The sequence below is a fragment of the Scomber japonicus genome, chromosome 23 (assembly GCF_027409825.1).
Source record: "Scomber japonicus isolate fScoJap1 chromosome 23, fScoJap1.pri, whole genome shotgun sequence".
NCBI classification, from domain to species: Eukaryota; Metazoa; Chordata; class Actinopteri; order Scombriformes; family Scombridae; genus Scomber; species Scomber japonicus.
Window position 1 is genome coordinate 12,520,873 of NC_070600.1, and position 17,808 is coordinate 12,538,680.

Below are 17,808 nucleotides of genomic sequence, written 5' to 3' on the forward strand. Positions count from 1 at the left end.
GCACCTCGCCTTTGTTTGACCATCATTCCTTCCATAATTCCCATGAACTATTAAGATTTTTGTCTAATTGGAAGTAACTCTACTTATTCATCCTCCCTTCTCTTTTTCCCTTCCTGTTTGACCTTGCATTTGGCTGTAAATACAACAGACTCCTTTTTCCCATCCTTCCTTCCCTCTAATTAAGCCTGACTTCAGGGATGGATATCTCAGTCTCGCGGTCAGTCCACCACTTTTATCAGAACTGTGATATCTCAACAACTATTTTATGCATTGCCAATTTTGTAGAGATGTTCATGGTCCTAGAGAATTAATTTTACTGACTTTGATTATCCTCTGACTCTTCCTACAGTGCCACTGTGAGCTTGACATTTGTGATTTTGAGTGAAACTATTCAATGATATTTGATAAGGAAATTGATTTTCCCCTTGGGATATTTGTAATGATGATTATTAACTTTTCATGTAGTATCATCATCAAGAAGCAGCAGCATCAGATCAAACTTTAGTGCTAATTAGCAAATCCACTGAGCTATTCAAGTTAAACATGAAACCTAAGCATCAGGAAGTTAGCATACTGATGTTATCCTTTAGCTCAAAGCACTGCTGTGTTCAGGTGTGCAGCCTCACAGAGCTGCCAGTTTTGCTTTAGACTCTTAATGTTGTTTGGATGCACAGGCAACTCCCGCAACTTTCTAACAATCAACACTTACATCCCTGATGAGTGTATCAACCCATCTATCTATTCATACATTCAACCACCCAGTCATTCCATACATCCTCTCCGTCCTTCCTGTGTAAATAGCAAATCATCTTCTAAATCGCTGTTTTTCCCTCGTATAACCGTCCAGCTCCCCTGTGTGCAAAAAGTGAATCAAAGGGGTGTCTCCTGTTGCGGGAGGCTTGTCAGCCCAATTCATTCTCTTTGCAAATTCATTCTCCACGCGAATTCAATTTCCATGCAACTGCCTTTCTGTCGATTTATCATATATATTGTGTGTTTGTATTCATCTGTTACCAGTTTATCTGCTCATTGCAGACAAACCCCCCCTTTCAAATTGGTGTGGAATTTTGACAGAGATAGATCGTGCCATCTGTGAGACTATTGAAGTTCAATATACTCAGAGGCTTTCATTTGCTCTAAGGAATTTTAATTGCCACAAAATAAACAGGGGTTGGCGTTGAATTTTGGATTTACTACTTGTTTATGAGTTGCTGGCACGTCGGCATCTCTAACACATAATACAGGTGCATACACTTCATTGCACACGTTGCCTTTTGCGGCAACATCTAAATAGTGTTCAACAGTCCTCTAATGACTAGATACACTTGCGTTATACGTACCCACATGCATGCAAAATATCACAAACATAGAGATATTTATAGAACACACACACACAGGGCGATGGAGTGAGATTTATAACAGGGTGAGGCTGATAAAATATTGCACCGTCCCCATGGTGGTGAGTCATATTGTTTGTCGGTCCCTCTCTTAAGTCTTTGTCCAACCTGTCTGAAACTTATTACCATGGGGAATCCCTCTGTGAATTGTGGCTTTTGATAGACAGTATGTGTGTGTGTTTATCTGTGCATGTGTATGTGAACTTTACGTGAGAGACTAAAGGCAGGCTGGTAGAGAGCAAGCCAGAAAATAAAGTAAACAGAGACTTGCTGTAATTTGAATTTTGTGTGTGTGTGTGTGTGTATGAGAAACATCACGCTACAGTTCTTAAACATAATTTGTTAACTCACCTCTTAAATCGAACCTCTCTCAACCGCTACTCTCTCAACCGCTACACACCGCTACACAATGATGGGTTTTTTTTTTTTTTGCAAGACCATCTAGAAGTTAGCTTTGCTCGAAGTTCACACAGCAGATCTCAAGTGGAAAAAAATAACTTTGGCTTTTTCACTTTTTACACAAAAAGCTTTAAAAAGAAAGTTGACATTGTGATTTTATTAGCTAAAATGAATCAGCACAAACAAATCTTACCACAACCAACTAAAACATGAGGCCTGGTGTTTCTTCATTCATTTCCCGTTTTATAATTGATTTTACTTTTTCCATGTTTTATTGAGGTACTTATTTTCTTCAAACATCTTATTAATTAAAAATGTCGATTTATAACAGTGTTCCAATTAACTTTGCATTCTTAAAGTTTTTACACTGTCCACCTTAACTGCTAATATAGTATGGGAATGGTAACTCCAAATCATATCCAATTACTGATTTCATCTAAGGTTACATATGACCTTCATTATCTATCTTTTAATGTCTTATGAGACTGTGTGTAGTCTGAGCTTCTCCACATGCAGGAGCTTTAATTTATTACTGTTTCTGCAAACCAGTAAGAGACTGAAAGTGAAGGCTGTTGTTTGTCAGGGTCTTGAAGGCTGTTAAATGATTTGAGAATCATTATCATCATTTAAATCCCATCTAAAAACATGACTATATCCTATCTTGTATATTCTTAAATTTGTAATCAATGCTTGCTCAATTTCATGAGGTACCATGAGGTGATGAATTAGTTATTTTCCATAATTGAACACTCACCAGCAGTGAGGCAGATATGAATTCAGTCACTCAAAGGAAAAACAGTTGACATGGGTGTTCTCTGGAGTAATGCTTCAATTTGACACCAACAGTGTGAATCCATTTACCAATATTATGTGTTTTAAATATGATGTGCAGTTAAATTCTAATGAAGAAGACAATATTAAAAATGCATATTTTCAAACCAAATTAAAATTTATTCCTCATTTGGGGCTTATGAAAGTTTAGTTGAGCTCATTTGTCCACACATTCTGGTAATTAACCTTACATAACCTTATTATGATTATGATTTTACTGCTGTTTTTACTTTGCCGACCTTTCTGCTTTACTGATCTGTCCCTTTTGTCTTTTGTCATGTGAGGCACTTTGTAACCCAATTTTGGCATGTGGTATATAAATAAGGTCATTATTTTTTATTAGTATACTATTAATCATGGAGTGTGCCATCTATTATGTGGGTTTTTAAGACATCATGTTAACTACTCACTGAGCTGAAATAATGTAAATTAGATGCAAATTGTATTCTGCGTGGATGCTGTCACATGTACAATGCTTTACAGCATTCATGAGCCAAGAAAGAAGCTATTCTTTGACTGTCAGATGAAGAAAACAGAGAGAGGCAGGCAGGCAGGCAGAACAGAGACACTGACACAGAGACAGATGAATACAAAGAGAAAGACAAACATCAGCGCATACGAACAACAGGGAGAGGACGGGTAGAAAAATGTTAAGAGCAAGGGCACAAAAGAGAAAAAAAAAAAGATTGATTGAAGAGCGGCGAGAGGAGAAGGAGAGTGACAGAGAAGTGCTGTACCACATCCATCATGTAGTGTTTAAATGGCTCAGAGTGGTTATGTATGAAGGCGGAACACACATCAATCAGACTCAAAAGTGAGGACTGGGCACACACTCGGCTCAGTTGGGGATTTGCAGATACTGGTGTCTGAAAAAGTTCATCCTCATTAAAGCTTTGGAATTAAAAAATCTTAATTGCACTTGCAGGTGTCTCCATTCTGATTTCGTCAATAATTATATGATCATTATATAAGTACAAGTGTATATAAATCTAAGTTTCTTTGCTAAGGAATCTATATATATCTCCTTGGTGTTTGCTTTGAAATGTGTATTTATTTGGTCAAAGCTGTTATTCCCAAAAAGAAGGCCTTCATTTAGAGTTTAATAGATTTTATGTCATGATAAGAGGGTGTACATTTCTTTACCAACTGACAATATTAAAGTCCAAATGAAATGGCATTTTTAGTGTATCTAACCCATGACATATTTCTAAGTGAAGCAGGATAGACAGGCAGGGCATAAAGTTGGGAGGAATTTGATTAGAATGTTGGAAAGTGGGCGTGTCATTACAGACATAAGCTCTGTGCCGCTAAAAAGTTTAAGATTGATTGATTGATGGGTGGACGTCATGATATTATTGGTTGAAATCGGTTGGTTCAAGCCTACATAACCACACATCATATTTAGTTTTACAGGAAGAAAGAAGAATTGCTTGTGGTATATATCGTTAAATAGGTGAATAATATGATTGGGGATGTGATCTAAAAGGGTTAATAAGGCAGCTCAACTTTAATTTGTGCAATATAAAGCTAAAATATACTATCATTTCAGTTCATGTTAACTGTTGCCTCCATCTGTGATTTGAGCACGATGTTGAGACTTTGAATGTTACTTCATGTTGTGATTGGGTGCTGAATAAGAGTCCGCTCTAATGCTAGCTAGACCCCCCCCCCCCCCCCCCCCCACTCAGTTTTTTGTGGTGTCACTGGTATGATCATTTACAGTTCGGTGCTCTTCATTTTGCATATTCAGAAGATAAATGGAATAATTTTTCCGGCTTTGTCGCTTGATTTTGGACTTTGAAATTATCCAATCGTGCATTCAACTCCTCCCGCTGATGTTTTGTTGCCAGGCATTTTCTCTGCAAGCCACAATTCCTGTTTCTCACCATCTCTTGTCTGTCTCTAATTCTGTATTTTCTTGTCTGCTTTCACATCCTATCTCTCCAACATTTTCTCACAATGGCCCTCGTGCTCTTTTCTGCTTTCCTTTTCCTTTTTTCATTGCGTATTCCTCATCAGTCTTTTATCAGTCTCTCTGAATGCATCTCTGCTTTTCAGTCTATCAGCTGCTTACTGTGTTTTTCTGCCTTTCAAGTTGTTGTTTTTTTCAACTTGAGTATCTGTAACTTTAGCCTCACAAACACCTTCTTTAATCACATGACAGGCATACTATTAAGTTAAAACCAAAGTCATATGACATTGAGGGAGAGGCAGCTTTATGAACAGCTTTTAAAGTCTGTTTTAATCAGGCTCGCTGCCTGTTTGCATGAGAGAGGCCTCATTAATCTTGTCCATGAAGGGAGGGGAAATGGGAATCATCACTTTGTTCCACGCTGTCTTTATGCCTGACACTTTCACAGCAGATACCGGCACGTAAACATACACAGGTGCATGTACGTACACACACATACACACACCCCGTATGGTTGGGTGGAGAAAAGCTGCTGTTTCATAAGCCAGGTCAGGTGAGGTCAGACCGCCTGCGTCCAACATTTTTCCACACCCTGTTTTTCTCCTCAGCTCATCCCAACTCCTGTCTTTACTCTCTGCTGGCTATCCCATCACTTCTTCTTCACTTTCTGTGTGTCTCCTGCTCCGATCTCCTCAGGCATCTATTAATATTTTCTCATGTGTTCTCTTTTTTTTCACTTTTTTCTTTCTTCTATCATCCAATCCGTTTTTTTCCCCCTCCTTTCTATTTTACGCTTATGTCTTTTTTCTTTTACGGTCCCTGTGATTGTGCCTTGATTATCTCAGCTGCATATATTTTTATATATAGACTATGATTATTCTGTTGTAATGGGCCCATTGGGTATGTTTGCATTAGTTTCCCTTTTGAGATCCTGTAGTTACAGTAATTGCTCATTTCCATCTGCAGTCCCTTTTTTCAGCTCAAGCAGCCTCTTGTCTTATTTGTCTTTGTCTCTATAATCTACATTAAATACTAAATATTATAATCATTTCTGTTTTGCATAATGATCTTTCGTTATGCATTCATTAATCAGTTTATTTCTTTAATTCAGTCTATAAAAATTGTGGAGAAGTTTGAAAATTCCCAGAGTTTACAGCTTTTTTGTGGATTAACAGCTCACTAAATATCATTCAGTTAACCCCCTAAAGCTTCTTCAATCAATCATTCTGTATTAATAAATGTTGGAGGGTTATGTAAAAGAATCCACAGATAATTATCAACCAACTGTATGAGGTGTTTTAGCGTCTTTCAGCTCATTGTTTTGTTTATTGAACCACATAGTTCCTTGAGGAGTAGGTGGAGACCAAAGCAGAGCTAAAAGGAGCGTGAATATTGGACTTATATATTTATCACATGATCAGAACCATGACTCACAATGAATGTTAATGTTAAATCAACTTTTATTAACTCAAAAATGTCAGTTTTGTGTTTAGCAAAAATCTGTTAATGCAGTTTGATACAGTTTCCATGAATCATAGAAAGATCTATGGGTCTCTTAAGGGTGAGAATAACTTTATTCCGCACTGTCTCTCAGTATCACACATATTCTACATCAGCCAGTGCATATTATCTGTACTGTAAGTTGCCCTCTCTGTCCGACTTTTTATTTTTATGGCTTCAAATGCAATCATACAGGACTTGCTGAAACTTCATCATGTAGTAGTTGGTATTTTTTGGAAACTTCAGGATTTTAAGTTGAGTGTTATCAATGAATCAACTTACCATTTCAGCACTAGATTTTGGTACTTGGCCTCTTTTTCTTCTGTTCTTTAGGGTGGCAAGGCAGTCTGGATGGTTGAAGAAATCACAGCATTAGCAAATCTCATAACAGCCAATGTACGTCACAGAAGTATCCTATCAAACACTCCTTTAGAATAAAAATGTCAGCTTACGGCAAGAATCTAAAATGCATTTGCTCTCCCCTCACTTAATTTTAATGTCTTCTCCTGTCCTCCAGCAGGCCTTTTGTCTCTCTCTGTTCTTTTAACTCATCTCCTTTGTGCTTTCTTGTGTATCCTTACCTCACATTTTATTTCTGCTGTCTTAAAAGATGTCAGAAAATGTGAAAAAAAATTAAAAACCAAGTCCCTTAGAGGGCTCCTGTAGCACTTAAAAAAAAAAAAAAAAAGAAGAAGTTTCTCTTATCACACTTTGTCAGTGACTTGTCACCTAGCGGGAAATAGCTCCTATATACAGTAGGCACTGCATTTAGCTTAGACCTGTCTCAGGCGTTCCTTTTTTTTTTTTTAAATCCTCAGTTCAGTAAGTGTCTTGAATGCCTGGAGGAAAAGGCACTCGTAAAAACAGACAGTAGCAGACTGCTTTTATGTTTTAATGTATGTATACACATTCATTTATGTGAAGTATGCTGTCCTGTGGGAAATTACTGGCATTATTTTCATTATGAGACATCAATGACAGTGACTTGATGAATACAGTCTAGCCTGCATGTACAGTATAAATGCCTATATTGTGTAAGTGAATACACTTTATCTGCACTGTTTTTTCTCGACTTTGTATTTACCTCTCTCATCCTCTAATTCTTTGTGTCTCTCAGTTGTCAGAAGCCAGAGATCAGACTCTAGAGGGTCTAAATCGAACAGCTGATTACAAAGAGCTAACAGGCACAGACCCCTCAACTGTGGAACTGGTTAAGAAGATTGAGCAGGTACACTGTAACATTACAGCTGGTTAATGTGTGTTAGTGAGTGAAAGTGGAGCTGCACACATGCTGTGTATTTAATGATGCCTTAAACTTGTTTAGACCACTTTAAAGCAAACATTGCAACAGTTTGAAAGGTGAAAATGTGCGTGTCTCTATGCACGTAGCTGGAGGTGAATCTAGCGGAGCGTGAGAGGCAGTTGCTGGAAAAAGAACTCCTCATGGACCAGGTGACCCGACTGTCGAAGCCACTCAGAGAGCAGGCGGACAACTGCCAACAGGACAGACTGTCACTGGCAAAGAAGGTAGACAAGATCCACTTACAGTACACACACACACACACAGAGGAGGCTTAACTCACAATCACACTCGTTGGATAATACAGACAAAAATACATTTCCCCAAAAAAGAATATAGACTAAGAATAACACACACACACAAAGGCAATTGTTGTATTCTTTATCTGTCCATTTACAATCACTTCAATGTCTTTCCTGTCTTTCCCTTCATAAACACACTGACACATTGCTTGCAGAGCATGTGCGGTCCATGTGAGGAGCCCCGCAGAGTGGGCATGAAGGAGTTCACTGAGCATTACAAATGTGTCTTACTCTCACCTGCTGTCTATATTTCTCTCTTGCGGGCTGTCTTTATTTGTCTCATAAATTGTTAGTAGTGTAAAATGTCAAACGTGTGCACAGAGCTACAGTTACTGAATTGCATTATAGTGTGTAGCAGGAAGCTCTTATTGAATCATACTGAATCATCAGCTTCACAAAATGTACATTAGTTGCAACACAGTGGGTTTTTTTTCCCAAATCAGTGTAAGAAGTACAGATTTAGCTAATCTACGTGTGTGTTTGTGTGTTTTTGTGTGTGTGTCATCTGCCTCCAGCTGAATGAGCTCCGATCTCATATAATCGACACCAGTCACCAAATGATGGCCGTCTCTGCGGAGATGGCTATGAAGCAAGCCGCTTCTTTGTCTCTCCAGCAACAGATCAAAGAGAAAGAGCTCCAGGTCAGAGGTGGTCCCTGGTCGCTCATGCCATCACGGCACACACAGTGCACAACAATGTGAATTCTTGAGTCCTACCTGCAATCATCATTCCACATTCTGCCCTCAGCGTCCCCACTGTCTTTCCCATTATTCCTGTCACTCTCCACTGACCGCGATCGAAGACAGCGAAAAGTATCTTTAAATAATTTCTCACTATGTCCCAGTGTTCGCTTGAAACCCATTTATTTTGATTATTTGCACAGTAAAACAAATCAAGGACACAGAAGGACAAAATAGCAATAATTTGTTTTCATAAATGAGATAAAAATCTTTCATAAAAATGAAACAATTTTAATGAAAGAAAAGAAACAGTGAAGAATTTAATTGAATTAAGACTAATACAGGAAATGAAAGCATCAGGGAATCACTATATTTAGCATTCACAGGCACTACTGACCCTGATGTCAGCAGACTTTACTGAAACAGATTGTACCTGTGCACTTATATTGTTTGTTTACTGGAACTGAGAAATAGCTAGGGAAGCTAGTGGTTAGCCACTTATGAACATCCATATCTGCATCTATAGCAACCAAGAGGAGTTCCATTGTTGTTGTTTGTACCACAAGTCATAAACTGTTGAAAAAAAGGGTTGGGGTTAGTTTGTTCAAAAGACTCAAATCACAACCACGGTAAGTTAAACTCCTTGTGATTATGTGTCGTCTTAATTTGCTGTTGTCAATGTTACATGTAGTTATGCAACATTCTTCTGTTGATGTTTAAAGCTAATATTTGTGTTTGTACTTTTGCCTACACAAGCTAAATCCACATCTGCATATTCATGCTATTGCTGTATAGCATATTTACCTTTTTACTTTTTATTTCCTATCTCCTATCTGCAAACAAGACAACTTTTTAGCTCTGCTTGGGTCTGCACCAGCGGGTAATATTTGGCTATCTAGCTGCTAAATTCCCCACTATTTGCCATCTTTATCTGCTGTTTTGGTAGTGGGCAGGTAGTGTACACTTGGTTTATCAGAGTTCTTTCACTGAAAACAGTGACCTGCTGCAGATGTTAATGACACTGATGAGATCTGTGAGAGTGAACTAAAACAGTAAAGTTGAAGGCCAGAAAACCAAAACAATGAGCTGAGGAACTTGGTTGATTACTCTCTTTGGCTTCATCATTATGAGTGACCTTAATACCTTAATAATAATAATAATAATAATAATAATAATAATGATAACTTTATTTTGTATAGCGCCTTTCATGAAACCCAAGGTCGCTTCACAATAACCAGAAACACAGACAAAAAACACACATTTAGCCAACAATGATTTAAAAGAGTCCAGAGTTGGTGCTGGGCGAATGTTAGGGGGGAGCGAGTTCCACAGTGTAGGAGCTACCACACTGAAGGCCCTGCTCCCGAAGGTTTGCCTTCTGGTGCGGGGGATGGACAGGAGGCCCAAGTCGGCGGAGCGCAGGTCCCGTGAAGGGTGGTAAACATGGAGAAGGTCCGTTAAGTACTGGGGTGCAACGGCATGAAGCGATTTATACCTTTCACATTATACAGAGTAGATCATCCATCGTTTATTTAATAATATTGATTCAGGCAGCTTTAAGGAAACATTTTTATTCATTTAATTTTAACAGTCATAGCCAGCATAATTACTGAACAAAAACTATTTACACTACCGTATTTATTTTAGCCAACAGAAAAGTACTATTTTATAAGTATATATTTATTTACTTAACAAAAATGACATACAGTACATAGGTAGTTTCAAGCTTTTTCAGTATTAAGCACTCCTAATTCCAACACCTTTCTGCCCCTTTGAGTACAGAGTGAAGGAGAGAGTTAAACAACACTAAATGCAGCTTTGCAAGCTTCACATCCAATCATCCATTTCCATTCAGATATGAAATGACAAGCATAATCAGTCATTTTATGTTTGCTTTTTTGTTTTGTTATTTTGCAGAATATGAATAGTGTATTCAAGCACAATGGGTTTTGTGAATCTAAGAGAAAAATTACAAACATTGGCTAAGCCATCATTTAAGCAAGACATTGAATTTGGGCAGTGATTTGAACAGCCTTTTGTCTCAATAAAGAATACGAGTACTAAAAATGAGCAGATTTCCAACGTCTTTGAAGTGTTTCAAGAAATATGTGTTAATAACCTGAAGAGCCCCTGCAGCTGATGTACACCTGCAGAAAGCCTTACACACAGCTACTGTAGAAGTAGAAAATGCAGATGCATAACTTTGCCCAAGTTCTGACACTAATACGACCATCTGTTTTTGGGTGCAGTTTGAATTGAATCAGGCCAAAAAAGTGCAGAGTGGACCGAGTGATAGGAATGCAAAGTGAATGTTTCTCGCGCTGCCCCTGTGTTTCCAGATGGACAGGTGCCAACGGCGGCTGGAGCAGGGCCTGCCGCTCTATGCTGAGATAGAGGAGGAATGGAGAAGGATGCTCCGGGACAAGAAGAGGAGGCAAAGGGACAAAGAGGAGAAAGAAAGGGTAAAGAAATACAGACACACACAAAGATCACTGCTCAGGAATTGATTAAAGCAGTGAGGGGCAAGACAAGAAGAAGGAGTGACAAAGAAAAGAAGTGGCACCGGGCAAAACACACAGCAGGAATCGATTAATATTCTGAGGCACAAAAGGGCTGCTGTATACCTGAACATGCTCAGGTTGAGACGGCAGTGAGTGATCCTCCACACACACAGAATAGGCAGGAAATAGAGTAGTATTATCTTGAAGCACACAAACACAGAACATGAAGGGCAGACAGAAGTAGAGGCTGTCTACAAAAGAAAGGGATCAGTTGTGTCTGAAACCCGTCCAGCTGTCTGCAGCCTGTTATACCCGATTTATTCCCATTGAGAGCCCAAAAAGACACCACAATAAGTAAAGAATGGGAAGAAACATTCAGAATCTGTAGTTGAATGTTACTCCGTATTGCATATTTCTACATTTGGACTTGACGTTAATCATCCATTTTTAGCTTTTTCCTTCAAATGTGTTTTTGTGAACTTTAAAAAGAGGAAATATGATGTTTCCTGTTTATTTATTGGGAGTTCATGCTTCATCTTTTTTTTTGTGCATTCAAAGCCAGTATTCATTGTTTTGTGTGCATTCCTTAGATCACATGCCAGAGTATAAACTGTTCATATGCATGAGAAAATCGCCATCTCTTTGAAGTCTCTGTGAGATTTAGGCTCAGTTCATTTGCATGCTGTTGTGAGGTGAAAGTCAAAGGCATGACTGTAGTGTCATGAGGACGAGGGCATACTTTTTCTCAGCACGACTCCGCCATGGTTACAAATTGATCCATCAGCCATACTGAGTCCAAATCAATTTTGCGAGCCACTGTCAGTATTTTACAAGCCATATTTTAATTTTATTAGAGGAAGGGAGAACTTTTTCTGCCACAGTTAAAATATACTGTATTCAATTATTTAGCAGCTGTAGCTCAGGTGGTAGAGAGGGACGGATGTTAGAATAGGAATAGTCTGACATCTTTGGAAATATACTCATTCACTCACTTGCCAACAGTTAAATGAGAAGAGCGATACCACTCTCACGCCTGGGCACCAGGAGGTAATTAGTGTTAGCTTAGCATGAAGATTGTGAGCAGGGGGAAACGGCTACAACTTACTAATCAGCATCCTGTTTGTTTAACCCACAACAAAAATGTGAAAACAACAGGTTTTCACATTTCTGATGTCTCCGCTAGTTGCCTGGCAACCACAACAAGACTAATACAAAACATAACACCAAGGCTTCTTAAGCAAATCATTCGTTCTCTTTTGCATTTGTAGAAAAGTCTTCCAGATGAATGCAACTTGAATTAACTCATGTTACAAAAGGTAAAATAATAATTTGCAGAGAGAAACACATTCACCTAGTCACGCTAAAATATATATATATATATATATATATATATATATATATATATATATATATATATGTATAAATAGTGGCATTTAAGGCACTGATTGCTTCTTGTTGTTTTTGTACTCAACATTCAACCATTGAAACGTCTCGAGAGAAAAACACTGAACATGAGCATCTTTGCAACATAAGCTGCATCAGATGGATTCACAGGTGCAGCTTACTGTCTAAATCCTGTGTATCACATCTCACAGAGAATCAGTATCCATAATCTGTCTAATATGTATTTTCAATTACTATAGATAATCTTAACAAAAAAGAAAAGAAAAAAATCAAACTCAGTCAGCGTTGTACTGTAAGCGTGAGCTCATGAATTCACAATCATGAATCAAACATGCTGCTCTATTTGTCTTGAGATACGAAAAAAAGAAATACCTAAAATTAATTATTCTATTTACATGATTAAACTTTGGGAAAATTACATTTTAACTCTTGAGTTCAAGGTTATTCATTATACACCACATTAAATATTAAACCTGCTCCTTGGTGTGTGTGTGTGTGTGTGTGTGTGTGTGTGCGTGTGTGTGTGTGTGTGTGTCTGTGCTTGCTTGCTTATGTGCTGCAGCTGGCTGAAGAAAACGAGTGGAACCAGTTGCCTAATGGAGAGTACACCACAGCTGAAGTCCGTCCCAACGCGTACATCCCCCAGACCAACCAGCTCCCCCTGCCAAAACCCTACGGAGCCCAGGCCCCCTTCAAACCCTCCCAGCCAGGAGCCAACATGAGACATGTCCGCAAACCAACACTCAAACATGTAGAGATATAGAAAGCAATGTGCATACATTCAGATTAAGACCACTGTAAATTCATAGTGAGTAGTATTATGGATTTATTTTGAATCATAATCCACACAGTTCACATCAGTGTCCTCCAGAAACATTTCATCTCCTCTTGAGGTAAAATTTAAAAGCAAGTGAGCATTTAAAATATTTTCCAAAGCATTTTTGAGATTTGGCTCTTTCTTATCACCTATACATGTATCTGCTCCTGCCTTTTCCTTCCTCCTGCTTTTTTTGTTTGTTTAGTCACTGTCCAGCATACCACTGTTTTATCTCGTGTGTGTGTGTGTGTGTGTGTGTGTCTGTGTGTGTGTGTCTGTGTGTGTGTGTGTGTGTGGACTGCATCTGGGTCTAATCTTGTTCCTTTTTTTAAAATTCACTGGCAAGGAGCTTGTTTACGCTCTGCTTACAGCAACACCAAATACTGTAGACGAGTGGAAGCAAAAACAGAGTACACACAATAACAGATGAAATGTGTAACTTTGTGTTGTTACATCATGCCCACCAATAAAAGATTTTGATTATTTCTGTACCCAGCAACATATCAGAAATCCATTTCTCGGGGGACACTTGAATATTTTTACATATTCTATCCTTGTTGCCATTTTAACCCTCACACTTATAATGTCGTTGATGATGAATAAATTGGATTGGCTTTAAGCTCTGAGCTAGGTTAAGAGTGCCTTATTAATGCCTGAAATGATAAATGTAAATACAGAGGGGAAAATCAGGCAATGAAAAGAGCATAGAGAATGACAAAGACAGAGGAGAAATTAAATGAAGAGGAACGAGAGATAGATGACACTTGGAAGAGGCGGCGGAGGAGAGTCAAAGGATAATATGGAGCTCTGGTTTAGAGTTGGTTACTTGTGACAAAAATAAAAAAGTTGCATGCTTTGAAAGCTTCTGGGACTTGATCTGCTGATTGTAGCTTTAGATAGAGACAGTTTTTTTGTTTGTGTTTGCATACCAAGTACATGTGGCGGCCATTACTGTGTACATGATGGGCCCCAGATGAAGTACATGGAAAGATTGTGGAGTAACTCAACTAATGTGAAATCACAGAAATGATGATTTGATCCAAAAATATATCCACATTGTTTTCAGGAGGAAAATAAACATCTGAATAAAATGACATATTGTGTGGTAGTAAATTTATTGTCACAGCACTACACTAAAAGTAAAAGAAAGGATGAAGTCTATGTAGGACTGGGAGGGGTCGGGGGTGGGAGGGAATAAGTGGTTGTTGTTTGTGAAAAAGGAAAAAGTCATTATTTCTCATTGTATGTACTTGTGCCTGTCAAATGAATAAAAACATTAATAATAAAAAAAAAGGAAAGGATGAAGTCATTTACAAACATGAAATAATGAGCTAGCCTAACATTAATGGATAAAACAAATGAAATGGTTCAAAGTAATAAAACAGCTGAAATAATTAGCTATAGACATACCAGACCTACATACATAACCTAAAAGTAATAGATAAGGCTAAAATTAAAGGTTGAATATGTAGAATATTTATTAAAAGCTATATATTTTTTTAAATAATAGACCCACGGGGCATTTTGAGGGGTACAAAATGAAAGTATTGCTTTTCCAAAAAAAATTTAGTCTGAATCAATATTTTTAAAAATTTTTAATGGTTCGACAATGACGTTCTGACACGTTCTGTGTACATTGTAGGCTACCAGCAAAGTCTGCTACCAGCCAGTTAGCGGCCGGAATTGCGGGTTGCCAGGGTTGTCTGTTGTTCCGGCGCAGCTACTGTAGGCTGGCACTGGGTGAAATGGAGTTGTAAACAAGCAGAGCCGTGTTGGACTTACTAAAACCAGCTTTTTTTGCTCTCAAGTAAAATTAGCTTTTTTAGCTAACTCAGGGACATTTTTGAATGAGCCAATCAAATAAATGAAGTAACTGTTAAAACAGTGTAAAATAGCTAATAGACAATGACCTAAAGGTTAGCCTACTGATAAAGAATTAGCTAAATGTAATAAGGATACTGAGCAAACTGACCTAATCATTGATTGTCTGTGAGAAATTATTTTAATCAGTGTTACTTTTAACAATTACAACTATAGCATACCCTTTAAAATCGATTGAAAATGAGTCCGTTTGGATAAGGAGGGTGTTGATGAACTACAGACAGGGGGAACTGAACCGCTGGTGTACACCATGTTGAGCTTAGTTTGCAGTACATGCTGTGTGAGTCAACTTCCTAAAAGGTTCAAAAAGGCAGCAGGTTGAGTTTATCAGATTTTTTGAGCCAGCCCTGTCCACCCATGTGGTGATGTGTGTGTGTGTGATCATCAATTGCAGGCTGACGCTGAGAGCTGTCGGATTAATTCAGCCCCTCACTGTTTGTGCATTATTAGCTGGCTACATAACACTGCCTGCATAACAGAGTGTGGAGGAGGCAATCAAATGGTGAATGAACAAGTTGTTCATATTAAAGGAGGAATTCCTAGAATCTAAATAATTCAAGCTGATTCTGCCCCGGTGGTGGTCACGGTTTCGAGAAGATTTTGGCATTCATGTAGATAATGCAAAATAAGCATTTATGTAGGCGTCAATGGGTGTTTTCCTTCACTAAATCTGGCTCAGCAAATGTGATTACTGTCACTGACATTATTTCCTACTTCTGTGGAACTCTGCTGAGGGCCTGAGGCTGTCCAAAACACTAAGTTTCAGCTCTGCTTTCGATTTTTATGTTGAGATCATTTACAAATTGTTCTCCAAGCTCCACACTGCAATCGGATTTCCAATAAAAAGAAAAAGGTTCACGGGACATTCACTGGAAGCAGAGTTAACCAAGGCCTAAGTTTAGCCAAATACTTCTCTAATAATGTATTCTTCTAAGGAATGGCAGTAAGAGAGAAGAATGTAGTGAACTTGAAAAAGAAATCTCTTTATTTACAATTCATCATACAAAACTTTGTGTAAACATAAGAAACATGAATGATTAAGAAATCCCTTTATTCATAGGAAGGTTTTACTTCTCAAATCACATGATACGACATGTAAATAATGTAGAATATTTAGTCTCAGATGGGGTGTAAGGTGCCAACACTATAAAATGGATTATGTACCAATGCCAGACACACACACACACACACACACACACACACACCACACACACCACTACCAATATAACGTCTCCACTTACAGTAAAAGCACTGTCATGATTGAGGGCACATGGCCATGTTATTTAAACCAGACATTTGAGAGTGTGTGTGTGTGTGTGTGTGTGTGTGTGTGTGTGTGTGTGTGTACAGACTGCTAAGTAATGTCGGAGTGTTGTTTTTTAAAATTTTCGGTTTATATCATTAACCCTGTACTGTCTTGTTTGGTTTGATGCTTTATACAGCATTATGTAGACAGTTTGTTTCTATATAAACATTAAAGTCTGCTGTCTTTTTCATTATTTATAGCTGACCACTAGTGACACTTACAGGATAATGCTAAATGCTAAATGCTAAAATGCTAAAAACACAGTGTAACAGTACCAACAGTAGATAAGAGTTGACCTACAGTAGTGATACCATTATAAAGAGCAGAAAAACCCCTGAGTGTATTGAATAAAGCAAAAATGGGTCTTATTGCTTAAGATTGCCACATTTTATGTATAAGATCAAGTTTAGTTTAGTCTCATTTTAAATTGGCCATGAGGGATTATTTGGATCACCAAACTTGGCTAAAACTTATAAGAATATCTCGAAGTAGGGTATAGGGCACTATAATAAAAAAATACACTAAACAAGTTTCCCTCATAGGAACGTCAACATGACATCTTCATAATAATAAATTGCAATCAGTTATGCTTAATCCACATCTAAATGATGTCAAATCTTGAAAATCCTTCTTGCTCACCTGCCACCCCATCACATAATCTCATTTATATTTGGTATGAAGTAATAATCAGTGTATCTGTTCGTCTGTGTGTTCAGTTTACAATATCAGGCATTTTAAAAGTGACAGTTAGTCCCACTGAGTTATACCGAAGCCCCCTTTTAAAAAAGTCAAAATTAGATTTAATGCACAGCAGCCACCAAGCAAGCGAATCAAGCTACTGTGTCGGCAAAGCTTTTGTCAGCATGTAATCAAGTTGATGGGGTGCAGCGTTACAGAAAGCACAGGAGGATAAACAAGGGTGTTTGATTTATAAATACTGTTTGCGGTATAAAACACCAATGTTCATAAATTGTAGGAGAGAATGTGGAGAAGTTGCGGCAAGGGAGACGTGGGAGAGAATTGTTGCTGCTACAGAAATTGAGTTAATATAAATAGCTGCAGTAAATAGCTACAGTTATTGATTTTCAATAAAAATTTGACAAGTATTTTTCCCTAAAATGAATTAGACCACTAACTGAAGATCCCTATTGTATTAAAGTTTTGGTACCGTTTATAAATGAGTTGAAATAAGGTGCTCTGCTCCACCTTTTCTTTTTAGATGTCTCCATCCATCTATTTCTTCCTCCCACCCCGATTTGTCATCAAACAGTGAGAGCTTGTTTATGAGCGCTCTGCCTTTCAATCTTTAGGTTCATCTTTCACTCCTCGCCCTCAGTCATCCACCCATCTGTTATTTGTCCTCAAGGCCTAGTCAATGACTGTTCTCTCAAACACATTTTCCCCCTCATCTGTTTCTGCCTCAGTCCATCCATCCTCTCTCTCTCTCCGCCTTCCTCCTGATTCTTCATTTTTCCTCAAAGCCCAACAGGATGAGTGTCTGTTTCAGAGCTGTCTCCTCCACAAACCTGGCGTCCACGTTCTCCTGCTCCTCGAAAGGGTTCAGAGCTGGAACACAGG

General features: G+C 38.2%; 2 protein-coding genes across 2 annotated transcripts in view; one reads left to right on the forward strand and one right to left on the reverse strand.

Moving 5' to 3' along the window:
* The window catches only part of ccdc146 (coiled-coil domain containing 146), a 45,680-nt gene extending 32,440 nt beyond the window's left edge, over nucleotides 1–13,240 (forward strand). The window contains exons 18-22 of the mRNA XM_053314137.1: nucleotides 7,157–7,267; nucleotides 7,429–7,566; nucleotides 8,157–8,282; nucleotides 10,661–10,783; nucleotides 12,789–13,240. Of these exons, the coding sequence (XP_053170112.1) occupies nucleotides 7,157–7,267; nucleotides 7,429–7,566; nucleotides 8,157–8,282; nucleotides 10,661–10,783; nucleotides 12,789–12,989 (699 nt within the window). The 3' untranslated portion in view covers nucleotides 12,990–13,240. The remainder of the gene's footprint in view (nucleotides 1–7,156; nucleotides 7,268–7,428; nucleotides 7,567–8,156; nucleotides 8,283–10,660; nucleotides 10,784–12,788) is intronic.
* A 3,079-nt stretch (nucleotides 13,241–16,319) lies between these two features.
* Nucleotides 16,320–17,808, reverse strand: part of gsap (gamma-secretase activating protein) — a 33,517-nt gene continuing 32,028 nt past the window's right edge. The window contains exon 32 of the mRNA XM_053314145.1: nucleotides 16,320–17,796. Within this exon, the coding sequence (XP_053170120.1) occupies nucleotides 17,696–17,796 (101 nt within the window). The 3' untranslated portion in view covers nucleotides 16,320–17,695. The remainder of the gene's footprint in view (nucleotides 17,797–17,808) is intronic.